Source organism: Equus asinus, chromosome 3 (genome assembly GCF_041296235.1).
Source record: "Equus asinus isolate D_3611 breed Donkey chromosome 3, EquAss-T2T_v2, whole genome shotgun sequence".
NCBI classification, from domain to species: Eukaryota; Metazoa; Chordata; class Mammalia; order Perissodactyla; family Equidae; genus Equus; species Equus asinus.
This window is the reverse complement of record NC_091792.1, coordinates 101685221-101706071: the sequence shown is the minus strand read 5'-3', so window position 1 is coordinate 101706071 and position 20851 is coordinate 101685221. Positions and strand designations below refer to the sequence as shown.

At 43.4% G+C, this 20851-nt stretch overlaps 2 protein-coding genes across 10 annotated transcripts in view; one reads left to right on the top strand and one right to left on the bottom strand.

Annotated features, from left to right (window-relative positions):
• Positions 1-20851, top strand: part of SHROOM3 (shroom family member 3) — a 263254-nt gene that overhangs the window by 153893 nt on the left and 88510 nt on the right. Inside the window, exon 1 of one of the 9 annotated variants that reach the window (XM_070505591.1) lies at positions 19732-19907. The exons of the other annotated variants lie outside the window; for them this stretch is intronic. The gene's annotated coding sequence lies outside the window, so the exon portion shown is untranslated. Of the gene's footprint in view, positions 1-19731; positions 19908-20851 lie in introns of those variants that run through there. 9 annotated transcript variants of the gene reach the window in all.
• LOC139044911 (serine/arginine repetitive matrix protein 3-like) lies at positions 5-20734 on the bottom strand. Its single transcript, XM_070506451.1, has 4 exons — positions 20722-20734; positions 19609-20057; positions 19041-19166; positions 5-9740 (listed from the first exon to the last, which is right to left on the bottom strand). The coding sequence occupies exons 1-4, from the start codon at positions 20732-20734 to the stop codon at positions 9582-9584; spliced, it is 747 nt and encodes a 248-aa protein (XP_070362552.1). The 3' UTR covers positions 5-9581.

Sequence of the window (20851 nt, the reverse complement as noted above, 5' to 3'; positions counted from 1 at the left end):
TGGATCCATCCCCCAAATTCTGACTCGGTTCAGGGTTGTTCCTGGGCCTCTGGTTTTAAAAGCTTCCCGAGTGGTTCAGAGGTGCAGCCTGGGGTGGGAACCACTGACTTGGAAGGCAGGCTCTCCTCCCCTAAAGAGTGGCCAAGGCTTCCACAGTTCTCACCTGGGACTCCACAGCTGTCCATGCCGACCAGAAAGAGGTGGGATAGGGTTATTGCCTACATAACAGGACCTCTGAGGGCCTTGAGTTAAAATAAGCCTCTGCCCTTGGGCCTCACCTGGTGGAACCATCTGGAGTCTGCAAGCGGCCCCAGCTCTGCCTGTGAGGCACTGACTCCCACAGCGCAGCCTGGCTGAGGTCCATGGGTTTTTGATCTCCTATCTCCCTGCCATTGATATCCTGTGTTTAATTTCTTGTCCCACCCTCCATACCAGGTGAGGGTGGGGCATCTGGGAGGGTGTTCCAGGAAGCTGTGACATCCCCTCAGCACCCTGAGCCTAGAGCTTGGAGCCCGACAGAAGAAACAGCCATTTGGAGGAGGGAGAGTACTATTACGGTCCAGACGCATCCGGCTTTCCTTCCCCAGCAGCGGCAAGATCCAGAGCCTTGCCTATCATCCAGCCACTGGATTTGGCTGCTTGTTGCCACATCTCTTACAATTAAAATGGCGTTTTCTGATGTTTATGGCTATTTAAGCTTGCTGATCTTATTAACTTAATTCCTGGCAATTCTCATCAGTCTCTCATGAGCCTGGTAGAATGAAAACATTGCCCTGTTCTGGTATCTTCCATGAGCTGCCTGCTCTGTTCATGTGTGGAGAGCGCTGGTATGTCTGAGAGACAGATATGAGTTAACAGAGCTGGGAGAATGTTTGCCAGTTCCTTCAAACCCCTCCCTGCTGTTTGCTGGTGTGTGTCTAATCTTTCTCTCTGCCACAGGTATGACATCCTGACCTCATGTCATAACTTCACTCCCTGATAAGTGCTGCTCTGGTAAATCCAACTGTATCAGTACAGACCTGCCTGACCCGGCAGACTACAGAAAACTTCGAGAGCTTTAGGAACCCACTGAACACTTTTATCTCAAAACCAAACAGAACCATGTCACTTTCAGGATGCTACAGATTACTGGGAAAAGAAGGAATTTTATGAGGGACTTATTACCATCTTGAACTGGTTGTGTGATCACCTATTAGTCAAGTGATTCTGTATTACAGCTTGCCTGAGTTAAAGTATGACAGAGATCTTTCAACTCATATCTTTTATTTCTCGAAAGGAAATGCTGAGCAAGCAGAGGCTCGAAGAGATGCTTGTACACCCATGTTCATAGCAGTATAATTTACAATACCCAAAAGGTAGAAGCAACCCAAGCAAGGGTCCATCAACAGATGAATGGATAAGTAAAGTGTGGTGTGTACACACAACAGAATACTGTTCAGCCTCAAGAAGGAAGGAAATGCTGTCACAGACTACCACATGAGTGAACCTTGAGGACATTATGCTAAGTGAAGTAAGCCAGTCACAGAAGGACAAATACTGTATGATTCCACTTGTATGACGTACACAGAAGAGTCAAATTAATAGGAACAGAAAGTAGAATGGTGGTTGCCAGGGGCTGGGAGGAGGGGGAATGGGGATTTAGTGTTTACTAAGTACAGAGTTTCATTTGGGGACGATGAAAGAGTTCTGGAGACGGATGGTGGTGATGTTTGCACAACAATGTGAATGTACTTAATGCCACTGAAGTGTACACTTAAACATGGTTAAGATGGTAAATTTTATGTTATGTGTATTTTACCACAGTTTTTTAAAAAGGAAATGCTGAGCAAATAGAAGATGTTATTATAATTATCATGCAAACCAAAGTGAGAATTTGATGCAATGTTTTATGAATTTCTCCTTTGGTCAGATTTATGTAGAGAAGAGCTAAAGTTACAGAAAACTGCTTTTATTATGCCTGAGAAATAAGTCTTAAACATGAAATAGGCTGCTCAGAAAATGGGCCTTTGATAGACGTTTTGAAGAAGCTAAACTTCCAGACCCACGTGTCCACCTGCTTACTGGGCATCCCCACTCCTGTCTCACAGGCACTTGCCCCAAACTGAGGTCCTCTTTCTCATCAAAGCTGTTCCTCCTCTAGTCTTCCCATTTCACTGAACTGTATCATCATCCATCCAGCTGCCCAAGCATGAAATCTGGGCATCCTCCTTGACTTTATTTTTCTTCACCACCTCCTACATCTAATCCAAATTAACAAGGCTCCTGTCTATCCTCTCAAAGACTTGCACACAAATGTTCATAGCAGCATCATTCATAAGTGACAAAATGTGAGACAGTCCAAATGTCCATCAACCGGTAAATGGGTAAATGAAATATGGTATAGACACAATGGAATATTATTCAACAACAGAAAGGAATGAACTATTGAAACATGCTACAACGTGAATGAACCTCAAAAATATTATGCTGAGTGAAAGAAGCCAGACATGAAAGATTATATATTGTATGATTCCATTTATTTAAAATATCTAGAAAAGACAAATCCATAGAGACAAACAGCAGATCAGTAGTTGCCTGGCATTGGGGGTGGGAGCAGGAATCAGCTACAGCAGAACTTTTTGAGGTGATGAAATGTCCTAAAACCAGATTATGGTGAAGGTTGCACAACTCTCTAAGTTTACTAAAAATCATTGATTTACACACTAAAAAAAAGTAGCATTTTATTTAGAAAATAACTTAGATATTTTATATTGCATCAAATAGATTTATTATGGAAAGGATGCAAAGGAGCATGACTGTTTAAGGCAAGAAAGAGATTTTAATGGTTTTGAAAAGTTAACAAGGCCTATCCGCTCCGCTCCCTAATTTTTCTGCTCATTTGCCCCTTCCTTTAATCCTCTCTGGCATTACCCTACCTTAGTGTATTCGTTTGTTCCACAAAGATTTGAGCACCTACTACGTGCCACACACTGTTCTGGGTGCTTGAGATACAGTCAGCAGACCAAGCAGAGCGGCCTGCCCTCATGGAGCTTACATTCTGGGCTGGGGTCACTACATCAGCTCTGGGCTGTACTCCTGTGGCGGTTTCCTAGCTGGTCTCTGCCCTTGCTCCCCTCCCACTGGGGGCCACTGCAGGCAAAGTGATACTTCTAAAATGCAAATCTGATCTTGTCTCTCTGCTTCAAAACTGCCAAAGCTTTCTCGTTGCCTTTTGTGTGTGTGTGTGTGTGTGTGTGTGTGTGTGTGTGTGTGTGGAAGAATCTCCCTGAGCTAACATCCATTGCCAATCCTCGTATTTTTTTTTTCTTGCTTGAGGAAGACTAGCCCTGAGCTAATATCTGCACCAGTCTTCCTCTACTTTGCATGTGGGATGCCTCCACGGCATGGCTGGTGAGTGGAGTAGGTCCACACCCAGGATCCGAACCTGTGAACCTGGGCTGCTGAAGTGGAGTGGGAGCACGCAGAACTTTAACCAGTCGGCCTTGGGGCTGGCCCCTCCCTTTGCCTTTTGGAAAAGCTTCAAACTCCTAACCGGGACTTGGCCAGACCTGTGTGTCCAGGCTGTGCTCGCCCCTTTGCCACTTCCTCCTTTGTGCTCTCCTCCAGCCATACTGGTTTCTTCCCATTGCCGGGTCTTGCTGGTCTCTCTTCCCTCAATTCTCTTTGCCCGGCTAATTCCCATTCATTTTCTAGACCTCAGTTTAGAATCCTTGCATAATTCATCAGTTCCGGTTTAGGATGCCTTCCTGTCATCCCCCAGCCTGCCAGACAGATTCCATCACACGGCGCCCCTGGCATAGTGGTTGCTCAATAAAACATGCATGTTCGATGAATGAACACCCAGAAGGAAACATCCAGGGAGAGACAGGTTTAGCTGGTATTGACTCTCTCATTCATGTGCTGCATGGCCTCCACACTTAAGGTAAGAGCATTTTTCAGAGTTCTGATCTAGGAAACAGGAGCTTTATGTACAATTCCATTAAGGATACAGTGAGAAAGTCAAGATGATTTATCCCTCTGAAAAAAAAAGAACACAGCAAGATTGTCTGGTCTCGTTGCATATGTGGGACTAATATTAGTGAAGTGGTATTCATACAAGCTGTAAGCTCTTTTGGCTAAAATAAACGAAGGTAATATATTTTCAGAGAGAAATAAAACAGAAAAAGTTTTATCCCTACTGTTGGCATTTAGGTTATTGCTTTAGTAGGCATACGTCTTAAATGTTTTAATCAGATTCTTCTTACTGTAAATTATTCCGTTACTTCAAGTTAGGGGCAAAAAGAAGAAGAGAAAAATATCCTGTTTGCCTCCCTCCCCGGCCTGTATGAGTAGGAGCAGTAAGCTCAAACTGCGTGGGAAGTTTCCTGCCTTCAAATTTATTTACTCCCCAAAGAAAAGCTACTTTTATTTCATTATTTTTCTTAAGCATACAGCAGTTTTAATTTGGTGAGAAAATATCCTTGTCATTAACAGGATTCTGCCTCATTACCTCTTATAAAAAAGCCCTCCCCCCCCAAATTTGCAGAACTAAAGGAAGCATAAATTAAAACAACATTTGTTGTTAGTTGCTTTGATCAACAAACACCCATCTCCGAAAGAAAAAAACTCCAAAGTAGGCCAGACTCAAAAACAGTCCCTTCCATAAATTAAATCAGTCAATATAAACAGCTCAGCCTCCCAACTGGACAAGAAAGAAAAAAATGGGATGGGGTTGGGGGATAGGAAGAAGAATTAGGAGGCACCTAGAGGTGGATTCCTTTTTTTGCCTCTTGGCAGGACTGTCCTCAACTGTTAGCTCTATGAATCTCTATAGACTGTGGATTTGGAACCAAGTAGTAAGGACTTAATGGAGGCTGTTAGCTGGACCTCAAAAGCTTCTTTTGCTCTTATCTATTATACTATTACATATACATAACATTATTATGTCATTTTGAAAATATCCTATTGGCCTGTGGTTTAGAAAGAGACACTCCTCTAAAGAAAGAGGAAGACCCACAGTTTCCCCCTCTGCTTCTGCAAACTCTTATCTCTCTCTTTTTTCCCCCTTTGTCCACGTAAAGAGGAAGGATATTTATGTGTCACTATTAGGCAGCTTTCTAAGAGGAAAAAGGGGGAGAGGGGATGAAATAGCAGCCAAAGGAGCGGTAATGTATTTTCCTCTTCAGAAGGTATTTGGCTATTTTCTTCTTTCCCTTATTCTTTAATGTTTCTTTTAAGTTTTTAAAAATTTCTAATTGTGGTAAAAAACACATAGTATAAAATTTACCATCTTAACCACTGTAAAGTTTATAGTTCAGTAGTGTTAAGTATACTTACATTGTTGTGCAACAGACCTCCGGGACTTTTCATCTCGCACAACTGAAACTGTGTACCCATAGAACAAGTCCCCACTTTCCCCCTTTACTGTTGTTTTTAAATTAGAATTAAGAAGACAGACTCTTCTGATTCTGTATAATGTCCTCATTACCTCATATGTCAGGGAGTCAAACATTTTAAGTGTTTTTTATGCAAGATGAAAGATACCTGTTTTCCGTGAACAATGATCACTTGTTTACATTTCTCTAGGTTACTTATCTTTTCCTCTCTCCTACTCATTCTCAGATAGGAGAAAGAGGAAACAAATCCTACCCTTGAACCTTTAGCAGACTGGCCTCTCTGACTCTCCCCCTAACGTAGGGATCAAGGGTGAGGTGTCCTCTGATCACCCAGAACTATACTCCTCACCAGGAGCACACATCAAATTTCCAGAGCCGCTTCCTGCCTCATACCCACCCAGCCTCCCTGTTCCCCCCACTTTCCAGCAACTGTAACACACTGGTCTCTGGTCTCATGTTTCATGCCAGCTGTCAGGGTCCCCACTTGGGTTGGCTCCAGTTTTCTGAAGCCTGGCAGTTAGTTAATAAGGAAACCAGAGATGTAAATCACGGGCTCAGACAGTTTCCTGTGGGGGAGCTTTTAAGTTCCCATCAGACCTTTTTATTCCAGCACATGAAGAGGAGACCAGTGCTCCCTTCGGACCCAAATACGAATATAGACCAGAGATAAAGAAGGTGGGGTGCAGGCAGGGAGTGGGAGGGAAGCTCAAAGTCAAGGCGCTTAGCGCTTGCTTTCATTGTTTTGCCTAAAACACATTCATTTAATGAAGAGTGGGGACCTCATGCTGGATAAAAAAAATATGGAGAGAATTCTTTTTTTTTTTTTTTAAGATTTTATTTTTTTCCTTTTTCTCCCCAAAGCCCCCCGGTACATAGTTGTGTGTTCTTAGTTGTGGGTCCTTCTAGTTGTGGCATGTGGGATGCTGCCTCAGTGTGGTTTGATGAGCAGTGCCATGTCCACACCCAAGATTCAAACTGACAAAACACTGGGCCACCTGCAGCGGAGCAGGCGAACTTAACCACTGCGCCACGGGGCTGGCCCCTGGAGAGAATTCTTAATCTGGCACTTCCAGTACTGATAGAGGAAGGGTTCTCACTTGATAATTAGTAATATGGAATTACTACTGGTATTTCTAAAAACAGGTTTTAAAGCATTTTTCGTTTTGTGAACTCAGTAGTTCCAAAACTCTGATGGAACATTTACTGGGCATCTATTCTCTACCGTGCACTGCATGAGCCACTGTAGGTTCCCAGATGGGTACGAAAGATGTGACCCCTGCTCTCCGGAATCGCAGAGAAGGCTGAGGGCTGACACAGGCTGAGGAACAAAGTCAGGGGACCTGAAAGTTCCCTAAGGGATAGGATAAGGTAAATGAAGCACTCCGCAGAGTGCCTGAAACATGGCAGTCAGTAAATGAAAGTTGCTCTAATAGCAAGAATGAAAATAGCATCATCCAGACAGACATTAGCCCCAGGAGTAGATCTACTTGGGACTACAGAGCATACACATAATAAATAATGCTTCAAAGTAGGATATGATAAGCACCAAAAATTTAATTCTTAAATTGGGGAAAGGTCTTGAAAGAATAGGACTTGTATAAATAAAGGGGAAACAAGAACAACGTGGACTCAAAAAATGAGATGACGGGCATGTGTATTGCAGTCTGGGAACATTAATTTACCCAATACCAACACGTGCTGTGCACCGTGCGTATCAGAGACGAGTGAGGCGTGATCCCTGCTCCTGAAACACTAGTCTGGGAGGGAAGACTTTTGTTTTAAGGGCACCAATAGCTCTATTCAAGGTGAAAGGTGATAAGGGCTATGGTAGATGATTGAATGATGTATTTTTTAATATTTGGAGGAGAGAGAAATTGCTTTTGGTTTAAGGATCAGAGAAGTTTCATTGAGAAAGGAATACGTTTTGCACGTCCTGGGAGGTTGGCTAGAATTTCCTTAGTAGACATTGGGGTTGAGGAAGGAATCTCAACCCAGATCAAGGAAGATGTGAATAAAGTGCCCAGGAAGGAAACCAAGGCGTGCTTGCAAAATGGTAATTACTGACTCATTAAAGGCAGTTAGGAAACTCTGTCCCTTATAGCGTGGACAGTAAAGATGGAATCAGGCCAAGTTAAGTGCCCTTCCTTTGGGAAAAGGCATAATTTTTAAAGGAAAAAAGTAACTTTCCATTTGCTGAGGAAAAAGAAGATCATTCTGGAAAGATCTGGGGCTTTGCTCATCCTCCGTTTATGATTTAGATTTATGAGGCAAAATAATCCATTTAGATATATGAGGCAAAAAGAATTTTTAAGTAGCTTTCTTTTTCTTGGGGCTCTGAATGACAGTAAAGTCTTGGCCTACAGAGAATGCACGTGACCACTTTGCTTCACCCTCTAGGAGACAACAAAAGCTTGTCCTCTGATTAAAGTAGTTTAACCTGCAGTGTTATCTTGGCCATTCCAGGGTGGTACGAGAACAAGGCATGGGCTTTGGAGTCAGGCAGACTTCTTGGATTCTTCCTTCTGCCTCTTCTTCACTGTTGGACCTTGACAAGTTACTTAAAATCCGACCTTCATTTTCTCTTCTATAAAACGGGACTGGTGATAGCTATGTTTAGGTATTATTGGAACAATTAGATATAAGGTATATAAAGCCCGAGGCATGTGTAGGACTAATACTGGGCACAAATAAGTGGTGGCTGTTACTATTACTGGTAGGCTGTGGCTCAGCTCTTTCTGGTCTACCGCCGAGAAATGGAGGCCAGCAGCCTGCTAGAATCTGTGCAGGATCCTGTTATCTTCTTGCCTTTGGCCAATACAAGCACACTTTGGACACGTTCCAAAGGTCCTGATTACAGGACCTTTAAAAATAAATTTTCTCTCCCATCTTATCTTCTGGTTCCTAGGCAAGAGCACTAAAGTATGCGGAATAACACTGACATCCGGCTTGGAGTAGAGCAGTTTCCTGAACACCTACTGGGAGAAAGTTGTGCTGACAGACAAATAAGCTGGGAAGTAAAGAAAAAATTTCCCCTTGCTTGAATCTACATGTGAAAGTATAAAAGAAAACCATGTGACTAGAGGCAAATGAAAGAGATTCTAGAAAATGAACTATTATCATGGTGCTTTGTGGCTAGAGTCTGTTGTTTGTGGGTTTTTAAAGAATAAGGGGAGATGAATTGGCTTCCTTAAGTCAATAAAGTGAGACTGCCAAAAAAGTAAACAGGAGCTACATTTAATTTCTCTGTTTTTCTTTTGAGAGCCAGAGGAGCTAATACTTCAAAACCAAAGAAGCTGCCAACCAGCTAGTGGAAAATTTTATTTCCAGAAATAAGTTTATAAACGAAGATAAGGTGATTTAAAAAAAAAAAAAAACTCTAAAGCACCAGATAGGATTTAACTCCTTTTGAAAAATATGTAGGGGCCGGCCCTGTGGCTGAGTGGTTAGGTTCGTGCACTCTGCTTTGGTGGCCCAGGGTTTCACCGGTTTGGATCCTGGGCACGGACATGGCACCGCTCATCGAGCCATGCTGAGACAGCGTCCCACATGCCACAACTAGAAGGACCCACAACTAGACATATACAACTATGTACCAGGGGGCTTTGGGGAGAAAAAGGAAAAATAAAATCTTTTAAAAAAAAAATAAAGAGAAAAATATGTAGACATTAAATACCATATTGTCTAAACCTGAGTAGTCATAAATCATCAGAGTAAGTCATCTGCATTTCAAAAATTCCAATTGGTTTTATCCTAGCAACTTTTCTTGTTTTTATCTCTTGAAGTTACACGTCTATAGCACCTTGGATTGTTCTTAAAGCAGCGTATGGCAATGTTGATGACATTTAAATATTTATATGTAGTCAAGACTTCATATATCACAGTTTTAGGACAGAACCTAGCCAGTAAAATAGATGTCTTTTTTTTTTCTTTGCTGAGGAAGATTGGCTCTGAGCTAACATCTGTGCCAATCTTTCTCTATTTTGTATATGGGACACTGCCACAACATGGCTTGATGAGTGGTGTGTAAGTCTGTGCCTGGGATCCGAACCTGTGAACCCTGGGCTGCCAAAGAGGAGTGTGTTAACTTTACCACTATGCCACCGGGCTGGCACCAAAATAGAAGTCTTTTTTTTTTTCAAAGATTTAATTTTTTTCCTTTTTCTTCCCAAAGCCCCCCAGTACGTATATTCTTCGGTGTGGGTCCTTCTAGTTGTGGCATGTCGGACGCTGCCTCAGCGTGGCTTGATGAGCAGTGCCATGTCCGCGCCCAGGATTTGAACCAACGAAACACTGGGCCGCCTGTAGTGGAGTGCGTGAACCCAACCACTCGGCCACGGGGCCAGCCCCAGAATAGAAGTCTTGATGCTAGAAATAAAATTAATAAGTTATCCTTTTTGAAAGGCCTAAAATTGTGATACAATGCAAAGAGAAGTGCCAAATCAATGAGCAATTTTAAAAAGCAATTTTGTTTTTGTTGATGTTTTGCACTGTTAGGAAGAAACCATTGTTGGTGACTTTGATGAATCCTCTTGGTCAGGGAAGCAGCTCTTTGCAATAAATGTCATAGGTTTGAAAGCATGGAATAGCGTGATACTTCTGGTGATAAAACAGTTTTCTAGAAGTCATTTGTTCAATTTGTATGCCAATTTATAACAGGATCCCCTGTCTCCATTTCCAGTTCTGCCTTCTCCTTATGTGTCACATATGATTATGTTCAGATCCCTCAACTTGGCCTCAACACCCTCCACCTACTGCCTTCCAGCCACGCAGGTGTTTTCCATCCCAGGTCTACTCTTTGCCCAGTCTTCCTTCTTATCTCTTATCTCCCGCACTGTCTTAACGGCTCTCTCTCCCCACCCAGTCATCATGCAGGCTCTCCGGCAGCAAAGCCATTTTTGTTAAAATACAAGTAGCAAACCAACAACAGGAATTGCACCGAATTCCCTCTCTAAGTGGATTATGCCTCCCCTTCCTCACACCTCCCCCAAATCCTATTTAACTTTATCTTCAGAAACATATGAATATTTTTCTGGAAAGGAAAAAAAAAGGTTTACAGCTTCCATCAGAATATATCAGGTTGTCTCAGAAAAGATTTCAATCCTCAGTCCTTACGCTTTTTGGAGACCATGAATTAAAATACTCACCTCCCTCGACAGAAAATAATGTTCGCGCTTCCACTCAGGTGAAGTTGAGGAAGCTGGCTGGCTCAGCCGTGTCCGCCCTTGCCCACACCGCCTCCCCTCTTTCCCTGGGCATTCTCCCCAGTGACAAGGACATACCGGCATTTGAATGCACTCCAGCTGACCCCATGCTTTTAAGGACCTGTCACTTGTGGAGTTTTGCCTTTCAGGATACTGGGCCGGCAGTACTCACTGGCACCTAGATCACATGTCTTTTTCCAAGAGTCAAATGCCCTTCACGTACCAGGTGCACTTCACCTTCTTCCAGAAGGTTGCTGCCGCTAATGGGAGGTGGCAGCTGTTAATAGTTGGTATCAACCCTGTTCAGAGCTTCAGGGTTGAAAAGGAAAAATTTTTTTTCAGCACAAGTAACTACAATCACTTTTGAGCTGGTGAGGTTTACATCAAATTGCAGCTTGACCTGTACCTTTTACAAGCAAATTTACAAAGAAGGATTTTCTTCCCTGAAATTTTGCTCAGTGACCAAAATTTCAATGAATACCATGAGTTGAAGACTTTACCCTGATTCTCCGACATAATCATCGTTCTCCCTCTTAGAAAGTTAATCGTGATTTTAAGTGCAGCCTGATTAGGAAGAGCTAGAATTTAATATACACTTACTTTATGCCAGGCACTGTTCTAAGTGCTTCACATGAAGTAATACATCTAAAACCCCAACAACCCTGTGTCTCAGGTTCAATTTTTGGTTCTCATTTTATAGATGAGGAAGCTGCTTCATGGAGCAGGTAATGACCAGACCAAGGTCACACAGTAGGTGCCGTGGCCAGGAGTCAAATCTAAGTTAGAGACTGCACTCTTAACCATGCACAGTGCTGGCCCCACAGGAGGGGATCCTACCTTAGGCATTATGGTCCAAATCAGTGAGCCCAGCACCTTCCATTCAATCCGTCCTCCACATACCATCACGTGACTTTCTTTTTTCTCCCCATAGCCCCAGGACCTGGTTGTATGTTTTAGCTGTGAGTCCCTCTAGTTCTTCTGTGTGAGCTGCTGCCACAGCACGGCTACTGACAGATGAGTGCTGTAGTTCCATGCCTGGGAACCGAACTCGGGGTGCTGAACTTTAACTGCTAGGCCATCAGGGCTGGCTCTCACGTGACTTATTGAAGGCGTGTATCTCATCATGACACTGGTGTAAAACTTTTAGTGATTTCTCACTGCCTACAAGATAAAGTCTAAATCCTGAAGAGGGCCCCAAAAGCTCACTTCCATTTTCTGCCTCTCCGTCGACATCGTTTGCCACCAGCCCCGCCCTGGCCATGTTACTTGCAGTTACCCCGTTGACCTGTGCTATTTGATGCTTCGGGACCTTAAAACTTTCTGCCCAGACCTTTTTCTCCCCTTCTCTTACCCCAGTAAGCTCATGCACAACCTCTAGGACCTCTCTCATACATCTTCTCTATACCCCTCCCTGATAGAAATACCCTCCCCTCTGCTTGCTACCAGTACGTAGAACTATTAATCAAAATAGAAACAGCTACTGTTTTTGAACTCTCATGTGCAAGACACAGTGCTGAGCATTTTGTGTGTTTGGTGGGTACAAATCTTAAGCCACAAACACAATTATGAATGAAATGTAACTGTTTCTTTTTTTAAAAAAAAACTGATTGTAGTTTCTGTTTTGAGACCTCTTTTAGCAAGGAGACAGAAACTTAAAATTAGCCAATTCAGGGTCTCCTCCAGCTCCTGGGGTTGCAGCTGAGGTGTGAGGGGCTTAGGCAGAGTCCCTATGTGTGTGTGTGTGTGTGTGTTTTAAGGAGACAAAGTGAAGTTGCACCTTTGGTGTCCATGTCACCGTCTCCCCATGCTGGTGTCTGACATGCTGGTCAGTGTCTGGTCACCATCCAGCCTAGGATGGTGGTATCTGCAGCTTCAGATCCATCAGGCATCTAAGCCCTCTTGGCTTTATCAGAAACATTCTGCCTCTCCTGGACCACTCTGGGTTGGGAGGATTGGTGGAAAGCAAAGTGGGATGCTCTCTCTTGCCTAGGTACACCGCACAGACATTTCTTTGATTCCTACTCTGTCTGGGTTCCCAGCACCTCTGGGACTGAGCCAGCTCTCCAGACTCTTGCTTGGGGTCAGGGCCCACTTACTTTCTTCTCTCAAATCCCTAAGTGCCTATCTGGAGTTTCAATTTTGCCCAACCTAGGACTCAAAGTTGCTCTAGCTTCTAACTCTGTTTTGCTTCCCTTCTTTTTTTTGAGGAAGATTAGCCCTGAGCTAACATCAGCTGCCAATCCTCCTCTTTTTGCTGAGGAAGAGTGGCCCTGAGCTAACATCTGTGCCCATCTTCCTCTACTTTGTATGTGGGACGCCTGCCACAGCATGGCTTGATAAGCTGTGCATAGGTCTGCGCCTGGGATCTGAACCAGTGAACCCCAGGCCGCTGAAGCGGAGCATGTGAACTTAACTGCTGCGCCACTGGGCCAGCCCCTCACTTCCCTTCTGACTCTCTTTGCCCTTCCTTGTTAGTCCTAGAAAGCTGTAATGTCTGTTGGGGAGAAAAACTGGTTCTGACTAATTGCGTATTCTTCCAAATCGTAAGTCTATGCCTGGATTCCTTTGTTATAGGAGTTTTGCTGAGTCATCCCTTCCTTGGTCAATGAATGGCACTGCCTGGGAGGAAACCCAGGACTGCTGGGAAGTTCAGTGGAGGGAATAAGAACAGTTAATGTCTCACTACTACTCCTGCCCCCCGGACACACACACTCAATGATTATCTCACATAATCTTTGCAAAAACCGATGAGAGGTGCAATTATTCTTATTTTACAGAGGAAAAACTGAGGCCTAGTGAGATCAGTTAACCTTCTCACAGCTAACAAGCTCTTGAATCCAGTCCACGCTCTTGACTACCACTCTCTCCTCTCCTTACCACATGGCGTTGAAATAATTTCTTCAGATATCTGAGTTTCTGAGTTAAACTGTGAGCTCCTTGAAGTCGGGGCTAGGACCTCGTCCATCTTGATGTTCCCAAAGCCTGGCCCTTAGCAGGTACTCAGTAGGTGGTACTTGAATTGAAATGGTTCAAGGAGAGAGGAAGAAAGAGAAGGAGGAGGAGAAAAAAAAGATCAATGGGAAAATTCACTATTTTAAGCTATTCGGAAACTTCCTGAATGATATTTTGTCAACTAAAATATAAAAGGAATTGAAAGTTTGATGGTAATCTAAATCACGTCCAGAACTGAACTTTCCTTACGTTATTCTGTCAGATAATTCTAGGCATAGAAATTAACTCTTTGTGCCCAGAAAAGAGTGTAATGTCCTTGGTGTCACAGCAATAACAAGTGGGGATCACATACATATATGAAGAGTGACTGGAACTGCGACAGTGGTTATCAGCCAGTGCAGTCCTTGTAGCTTTTTATTTACTTTCTAGACACTGTCACTTAAGATGCTGGTGCTATATAAATCTGATAACTTCTGGAATTTCACACCTTTCTATTAAATTTTTGTCTGAAATCTCGTTAATCCACATTACATAAATCCCTCTGATAACAAATATCATACGTGTTAAGACCACGCATCTAGGTGAAGGGTAAAGGTTTTAGCTGTAACATGCCCAGTACAATCAAAGGCAGGTTTGCTGAATTATTTTTTTCTTCTTCATAATTGTCTATTTACAATGTGGGGTTCTTGGGGTTTTTTTGGTGAGGAAGATTGGCCCTGAGCTAACATCTGTGACCATCTTCCTCTATTTTATATGTGGGATGCTACCACAGCATAGCTTGATGAGCAGTGTGTAGGTCCGTGCCAGGGATCTGAACTTGCGAATCCCAGACCACGGAAGCCAAGCATGGCTTGATAAGTGGTGTGTGGATCTGCACCCAGGATCCGAACCAGTGAACCCTGTGCTGCCAAAGCACAGCATGTAAACTTAATCACTAAGCCACCAGGGTGGCCCTAAATCATATTTATTGTTTTAAAAAATGCTCAAACTCTATGGATGTGTTTAAAATCAAAAGGTAAAGTTGTATTTACCCCGAGAATTCCTCTCCCTGCAGTCCTACTCCCCAGGAATAGTTTAGCATCTCCTTCCAGATTCTTTTTGGACTTTTATAAAAAATATAATAAATATTGTATATAATCTGTATGCAGACAGCAAATGGGAAACTTTTTCACTTAACGATATGGACATCTCTCCACATCACTACATATAGGCCTACTTTTTTCTTTTTAAATGCTGCATGATATGCCTCACAATTAATTTAACTATTTGCTGTATGAACCTTTAGATTGCTTCCAGTCTCCAGGATGCATTTCTAATCTTTCAAGCAAGACTTTCCAAAGAGAATGCTGTCAATCCTTGTCTCCTTGAGGACTTGAGGCTGCCAACCTGAGTGACTGTTACTTAATCATCATGACCCCATAACACTGAAAATGTCCTTTGTCTCCTACGTTTCCATGAGGACAGAAACTTGTCGACTACCTTCACCCTCTGAAGCTCTCTCTTCAAGTTTTATTCGGCTAGTTTTGTTGTTGTTGTTCTGTTCTTCCTTTTTGTTTCTGTTTAGACCAATACAGGTTTGATGCAGGATCCCGACTCTGACCCACTAAACCATGCATACTGCGGTTGAGTGCTGTACCAACATAGGTTGGTAGTGGCACAAGTAGTCAGTGAACTTTTGCCTACCTAGTCCTCCCTTCTCTTTTCCTTGGGTTCTGACCTCTGCAAGATTCTAAGCAGCTTCCTGGGTAACAGCCAGGTTGCATAAACGTCTTTACTTGGGACCCAAGTCCTGGGGCTACAAAGAATAGAAAACATTGAGGTGCCCTTGTCAATATGCATCAGCTGCCAGCAGCAGCAGATGCCTTAAGTAAGGAGAGAGGATGAGGAAGGGGTAGCTCAGTGGCCTTGGGGGCTCCCTGGGCTGTTTACGGAAAAGGACTATGATAGAGGGGTACAAGGGGGTTGAAAGACTAAATAACTCTGAGAAGCTGAAAGATGTTATAGGGTTTTCCCCTTTCATGTTATCACCACTTCATGAAATAAATTATTTCTCAGGTTTGGAGTGGTCTTAAATGCATTTCCTTGCTTTAAATTTCCATTTTAACATTTTGTTCACTAGGACAGTTATTTGTTTTTCACATTTTTCTGTGAGTGGTTCAAAAAAATTAAAGTATTAAAGTGAATATTACATCACAAGTTATATAATGTTCATACTAAGCCCAAACACCCGTTTGAGAAGGAAACACACCGTAAGTTCTCCCTAATATTTTCTCTCTGAGGAATAATCCATGTTTCAAGTGTATGTTTTCTTGGTTATAAGCTGTTTATATTGACCGTTAAACAGTCCCCAGAACTGATTTTCAATATGCAACAGATATTGACATGGTTTTTCTAAGGTGTCAGCATCCAAAAGAAGAGTGTAGATGGACCAGGGAATTTATTGTATAGCTGTGGCAAGAGCGAGTTGCTATGATTATTATTATTATTATTATTTAGCAAAGACTCTTATGTTTCAAGTAGTTATATTTTTCACATTAAAACTTTATTTATTTGGAATAATAGAAAGAGTTCCAAACTGAATTGATAAGAAGTAAAGATTGACTATTTATGAGTGAAATTTAGTTTAACATCCTAAAGTGTAGAAGTAATAAGAGACTATTTCTAAGTGAAATTTAGTTTAATAATGTACAACATATATTTCAAAACTATACTACCATAATATAGAAAAGAAGCTGAATTTGGAAAAAATAAATTCAGAATCTAAATCAGGTATATGATTTCTATATGTGGTTTCTTTAAAGATACAATTAATTAAATGTGTTAGACTAATTGAAATTAAATCACTCGGAATAGTTGCTGAATCTGGAGTTTAGAGAGATAGGGAAGTAATTCTAAATTTCTCAAGCTTTTTGTTTAAAAAAGATACTCCTCACAGGTTTCTCCTTAATAATAAAACCTGACAATTGTAATGGAAAACCAAACTTCTAAATATGTATACAGTATGAATCAAACCATTCTGAATTACACTAGATCGTCAATTAGCACAGTCTCATTTGATGTGATTTTTTTTTTGAGGAAGATTAGCCCTGAGCTAACTACTGCCCATCCTCCTCTTTTTCCTGAGGAAGACTGGCCCTGAGCTAACATCCATGCCCATCTTCCTCTGCTTTACATGTGGGATGCCTGCCACAGCATGGCTTTTGCGAAGGATCTGAACTGGCCAACCCCAGGCCGCTGAGAAGCGGAACGTGCAAACTTAACCACTGTGCCACAGGGCCAGCCCTGAAGTGTTTGTAAATATATTTAGGTCATCATGTTTTTCTCAAACTGAAGTTTCGGTTTGTAGGTGGAAATATTTAAGAGAGATGGAGGAAATCAACTTGGCCCATGAATGCACAGTGTCTGTACTGCCTGCACAGTGGCTCTTCCTGTCACGACTCCTGTTTTTGATTTGTGACCACCTCCCATCACCACCTCAGTGGACCTTCCACAGGTCACTCTGGAGCGTCTCTGTGTAGGCGGACTCTGTGGTCCCCACTCTGTCAGGGACTTATGGCAGTTTCTCTGGTCTTTTCCTGCCACCACCTACTCCAGCATCAGAGAAGCCTTGAGAGTAGGGGCGGGAGAGCAAAAATGTACTTCGTTCAAAGTGTAAATTTTATGTAAATATCATATGTAAGTATAATATGTAAATATTATATCTCGATAAGGATGTTATTTAAAAAAACATGACTTTAAATAAAAGTATGCAAATAGCAGTATCCTGACTGGCCACGCATGCCCTTGTCTCCAAGAGCAGGTTGTGCACTTTTTTCCTATTTGTTACCTCCTCAAAAAGATCTTAGCATTTTTCAAAGCTTTATTTCTCAATCAATATATCTGTTTTCATTTAAAAAAACAAAACAACACTTGGGATTCTAGTGTGATGCACCATTTCAGAGTGTGGTCTTCATCAAGGAAGTGAAGGGCAGCGTGACTTGAGAGACCATCTTTAATAATGAGCTTGGCCTTTACCTACACATACACTTGAGATGTGGAGCTGTTTCACAGTCATTTGTAGTTATGCTTTGTGAAGGGAGGGATGGACCATTTTGCAGGAGGAGAACTGAGGCACCAGGTGAGGGAACTTGCCCCTAGCTCATGCAGAGAGATGTTAGCATAATTTTGTATTGCTGCGGAGATTTCTGCATTTCCAGTCTCACCTTTGATTCCCTGAGACAGGTTGTTTTCCTTTCTTCTACAAATATCTGATGATGCGTTACAGATACAAATAAAAAGTATTTTTCCAGAATCTGTGGTACAGCGGAAGCCCAGGACCCTCCCGTCATAGTGATAGATTTCACTGGTATAACACAGCCTGTGTGGGAGGTAAGATTTGGACCCAAAGTGTGTTTTTAATCAGCAATTTAAAGTGATGTTTCACACAGGAATAGAAGGATCTGTTCCACCCTTATGACATTTCACCTGACCCTGAATACTTAAAAAACAAGATAAAGAAGCAGCAGGAAAGAGGTCTTATCTCTTCAGCCTACAGAGCTCCTGGCCGTGTCCTCCAGCTAATGCTTCTTATCCTCAACACGGTGGCGGTGGCAATGTGCTTTCTAAACCTGTAGGCTGACTGCTTTTTAAAGCTAAGTTCTGAACATCATCTGCCTCCACCCAAACTAGATTCCCACAGGACATTCAGACACAGGACAGGCAACATTAGCTTCCCTGCTTCTAACGCCTAGCAACAATGTGTGTGGGTGCCCCGTTGACTGTGTGACAGGTGTGTATGTGTTTGTACATGCTTGTGATACCATATTGAAAACAAAATGCAGTTTTAAGGGGGAAAATACCTTATGGTGGAGGAGGCTGTCCATGAAGATATCACTAAAGAGGTTTATTCAGTGGTTGCTGTGGCGGCTAATGCTTCTGCTTTCGGCCAGGCCATAAAGAGCACGACCACAGAAAGGCAAATGCTATCAGCTCTGCGGGAACCGAGGCTGCAAGTTCCTACCTGATTCGGCATTCTCTTCTCTGTGTCTATACGTATATTTATTGCTTAAAATATATATAAGCTGAAATTTTAACTACAGGGATTCTCCTTTTTTTTTTTTTTTTAAAGATTGGCACCTCAGCTAACAACTGTTGCCAATCTTTTTTTTTTCTTTCTGCTGTTTCTCCCCAAATCCCCCCAGTATATAGTTGTTTATTTTAGTTGTGGGTCCAGGGATTCTCCTTAAGTGAGAAGAAATAAAGCCAATTTCAAATCTTACTGTTATTTTAATCTCTGGAAATGACATGTGAAAGCAATTAAGAAAGGTACTCTCTAAGGGAAAAAAACCTTACCTCCATTGAAAAGGCTGGCAGAGCTTTGAAGAAAGATGAAACTGAAAATACCACCATGCCTTCCTTAAGAATAGTAACTGGGCATCTATATCATACATGCAAAACAAATGCAAATGTGTATATTGTCGAAAACCCAAGTTTGCAAAGCTGAATCAAAAATCTCCCGAAGGATCACACTTACAAACTCTGAAACAACCATCTGTCCCCCATCTAGAGAGGATGCTCCTGGAAACAAAAAGTCTGCAAAGGGAGCTTTCAACAGCAGTAGCCGATCAGCAACAACCTGAGTCTCTCCGCTTGACTTAGACTGAAAAAAAGACATACAGAGAAAAAGGATGGTTATTTTCCTTCTAACGTGAGCTTTTTTTTTTAGCTGTGAACTTTTTACCTTGCTTCATTCATGCTTCATTTAATCAGTTACCAACTGTACTAGCCCCTGAAAAGTGAGCGCGGGCTCCGCGGGCTCCTTAATGTTTAGCTATTGGATCCCTGTTCATTTCACAATGCGGGGGGGACGGGGTGCGATTAAGACACCTTTCTGACTGTGAACTGATAAAGGCGAGACTGAGAGTGCGCTGGTCCCCTTAATATTGCCAGGACTAGAAGACGTAGACTGCGGAGCGGCGAGCGGAGCCCGACTCTTCGATCCCAGAATCCGTTTTCAAACCTTGGGGAGCCCTCCCTGCTATTGAAATGCAAATCCCGTCCTGAGCGCCCGGGCCAATCCGGGAGGCTTCCTGTGGGATTACCTGGTGGCGAGCGCGGAGCGAGCGCGGCCCCTGCGGCGCGGCCCCCGCGGCCGGGAGGCGTGGTCGGCGGGCGCCCCCGCACCCTTCGGCTCCCCGCCGCCCGGACTCGGCCCCGGGAGCCGCGCGCCCCCGGCCCGCCGCGCCGCAGCCGCTGTGGCCCGGACGCGGCGGCGCTGGGCGCGGCCGGGCGGCCCATTGTTGAGCGCGGCCGAGCCCGCCGGCGATGCCCCGCGCCGCCTCCTCGGAGCGGCGGCGAGGTTTGAACTTGGCGTCGGCCTGGAGCCCCGCGAGCGGCGATGGTGAGTGCGGGGCTCGGCTCCGCTTCCCCTGGCCGGCGCCGGGGCGGGAAGGCGCGCTACTTTCTTTGAAGGAGGGGAGGCGGCTGCCCCGCCGTCTGCTTTCTAAAGGGGGTCTGTTTCGGTCGCTGCGGCGACTCTTGAAAACCCTCTCTGTGAGGGTGGGTCCCAGGGCTGGCTTTCACTGCCAGCAGCCGGCCTGATCGGGGGTAGGTGGCGCGCTCCGAGGGTCTCCTAACACTCATGGGCCTTGGCTTTTTTTATTAGGGAGGCAGAAACTGCCACTCGAAGAGGAAAAGAATTGCAGGTTATTGACAGCATGAAAACTTTTCAGAAGAAATCATCTGTGAAATATTTTAATTTTGATAAATTGCTTCCCACGAGGGCCCCTACTGAGTTTAGAACGAGTTGCCTTTCTTAATTTTACTGGATTTGTTTCTGTAGGAAAGGTCCCAGATGTGCTTTGAGGGGCACGCCTCCCTCCCTCCGCCCCGCCCCCCGCGCTTGTTCCAGATTTTAAGGCAGTTTTTTTAAAAGGTGTGTTCCACTGTTACGTAGCAAAAATTAAATCTTGAAAATGAAATTATGCCTGACACATGCTTTATTCTGAGTTGTCAGAGAGAGAAGAATGCTTTCCTAAGGGGTGGGGGACAACTTATAAAATTTCAATACATCCAGCATCCGGTGGGGGGTGGGGTATGTCCGTTCTTTCTCTCTCTAATGTATTTTGGCATTACTTTTTCTTTTAATGGTAGTGTTGTGGTGCCCTTCTGTGTACGGAGGCTGTTGAACCGGGAGTGAATGAGTGCCCACATACGTCTAATCTCCATGGAGAGATTGCTGTGAGGTAGCAAGGTGCAGGGGACATCTGAGCACGGAGGCTTCTAAAGATAGTTCTGTGCATTTTCGATTTCTAATTAGTTAATATTTAAAGGCTAGTTAAATTA

Bases quoted from the DNA above. Each gene is read 5' to 3' on its own strand.
- LOC139044911 (XM_070506451.1), bottom strand. The intron at 19,167-19,608 runs GTAATCCCACAG...TCTTTTTTTCAG, and splicing joins CGCTCCGCGCTCGCCACCAG to TCTAAGTCAAGCGGAGAGAC. The intron at 9,741-19,040 runs GTAAGTGTGATC...TTTTATTTCTAG, and splicing joins AGATGGTTGTTTCAGAGTTT to CATCAAGACTTCTATTCTGG.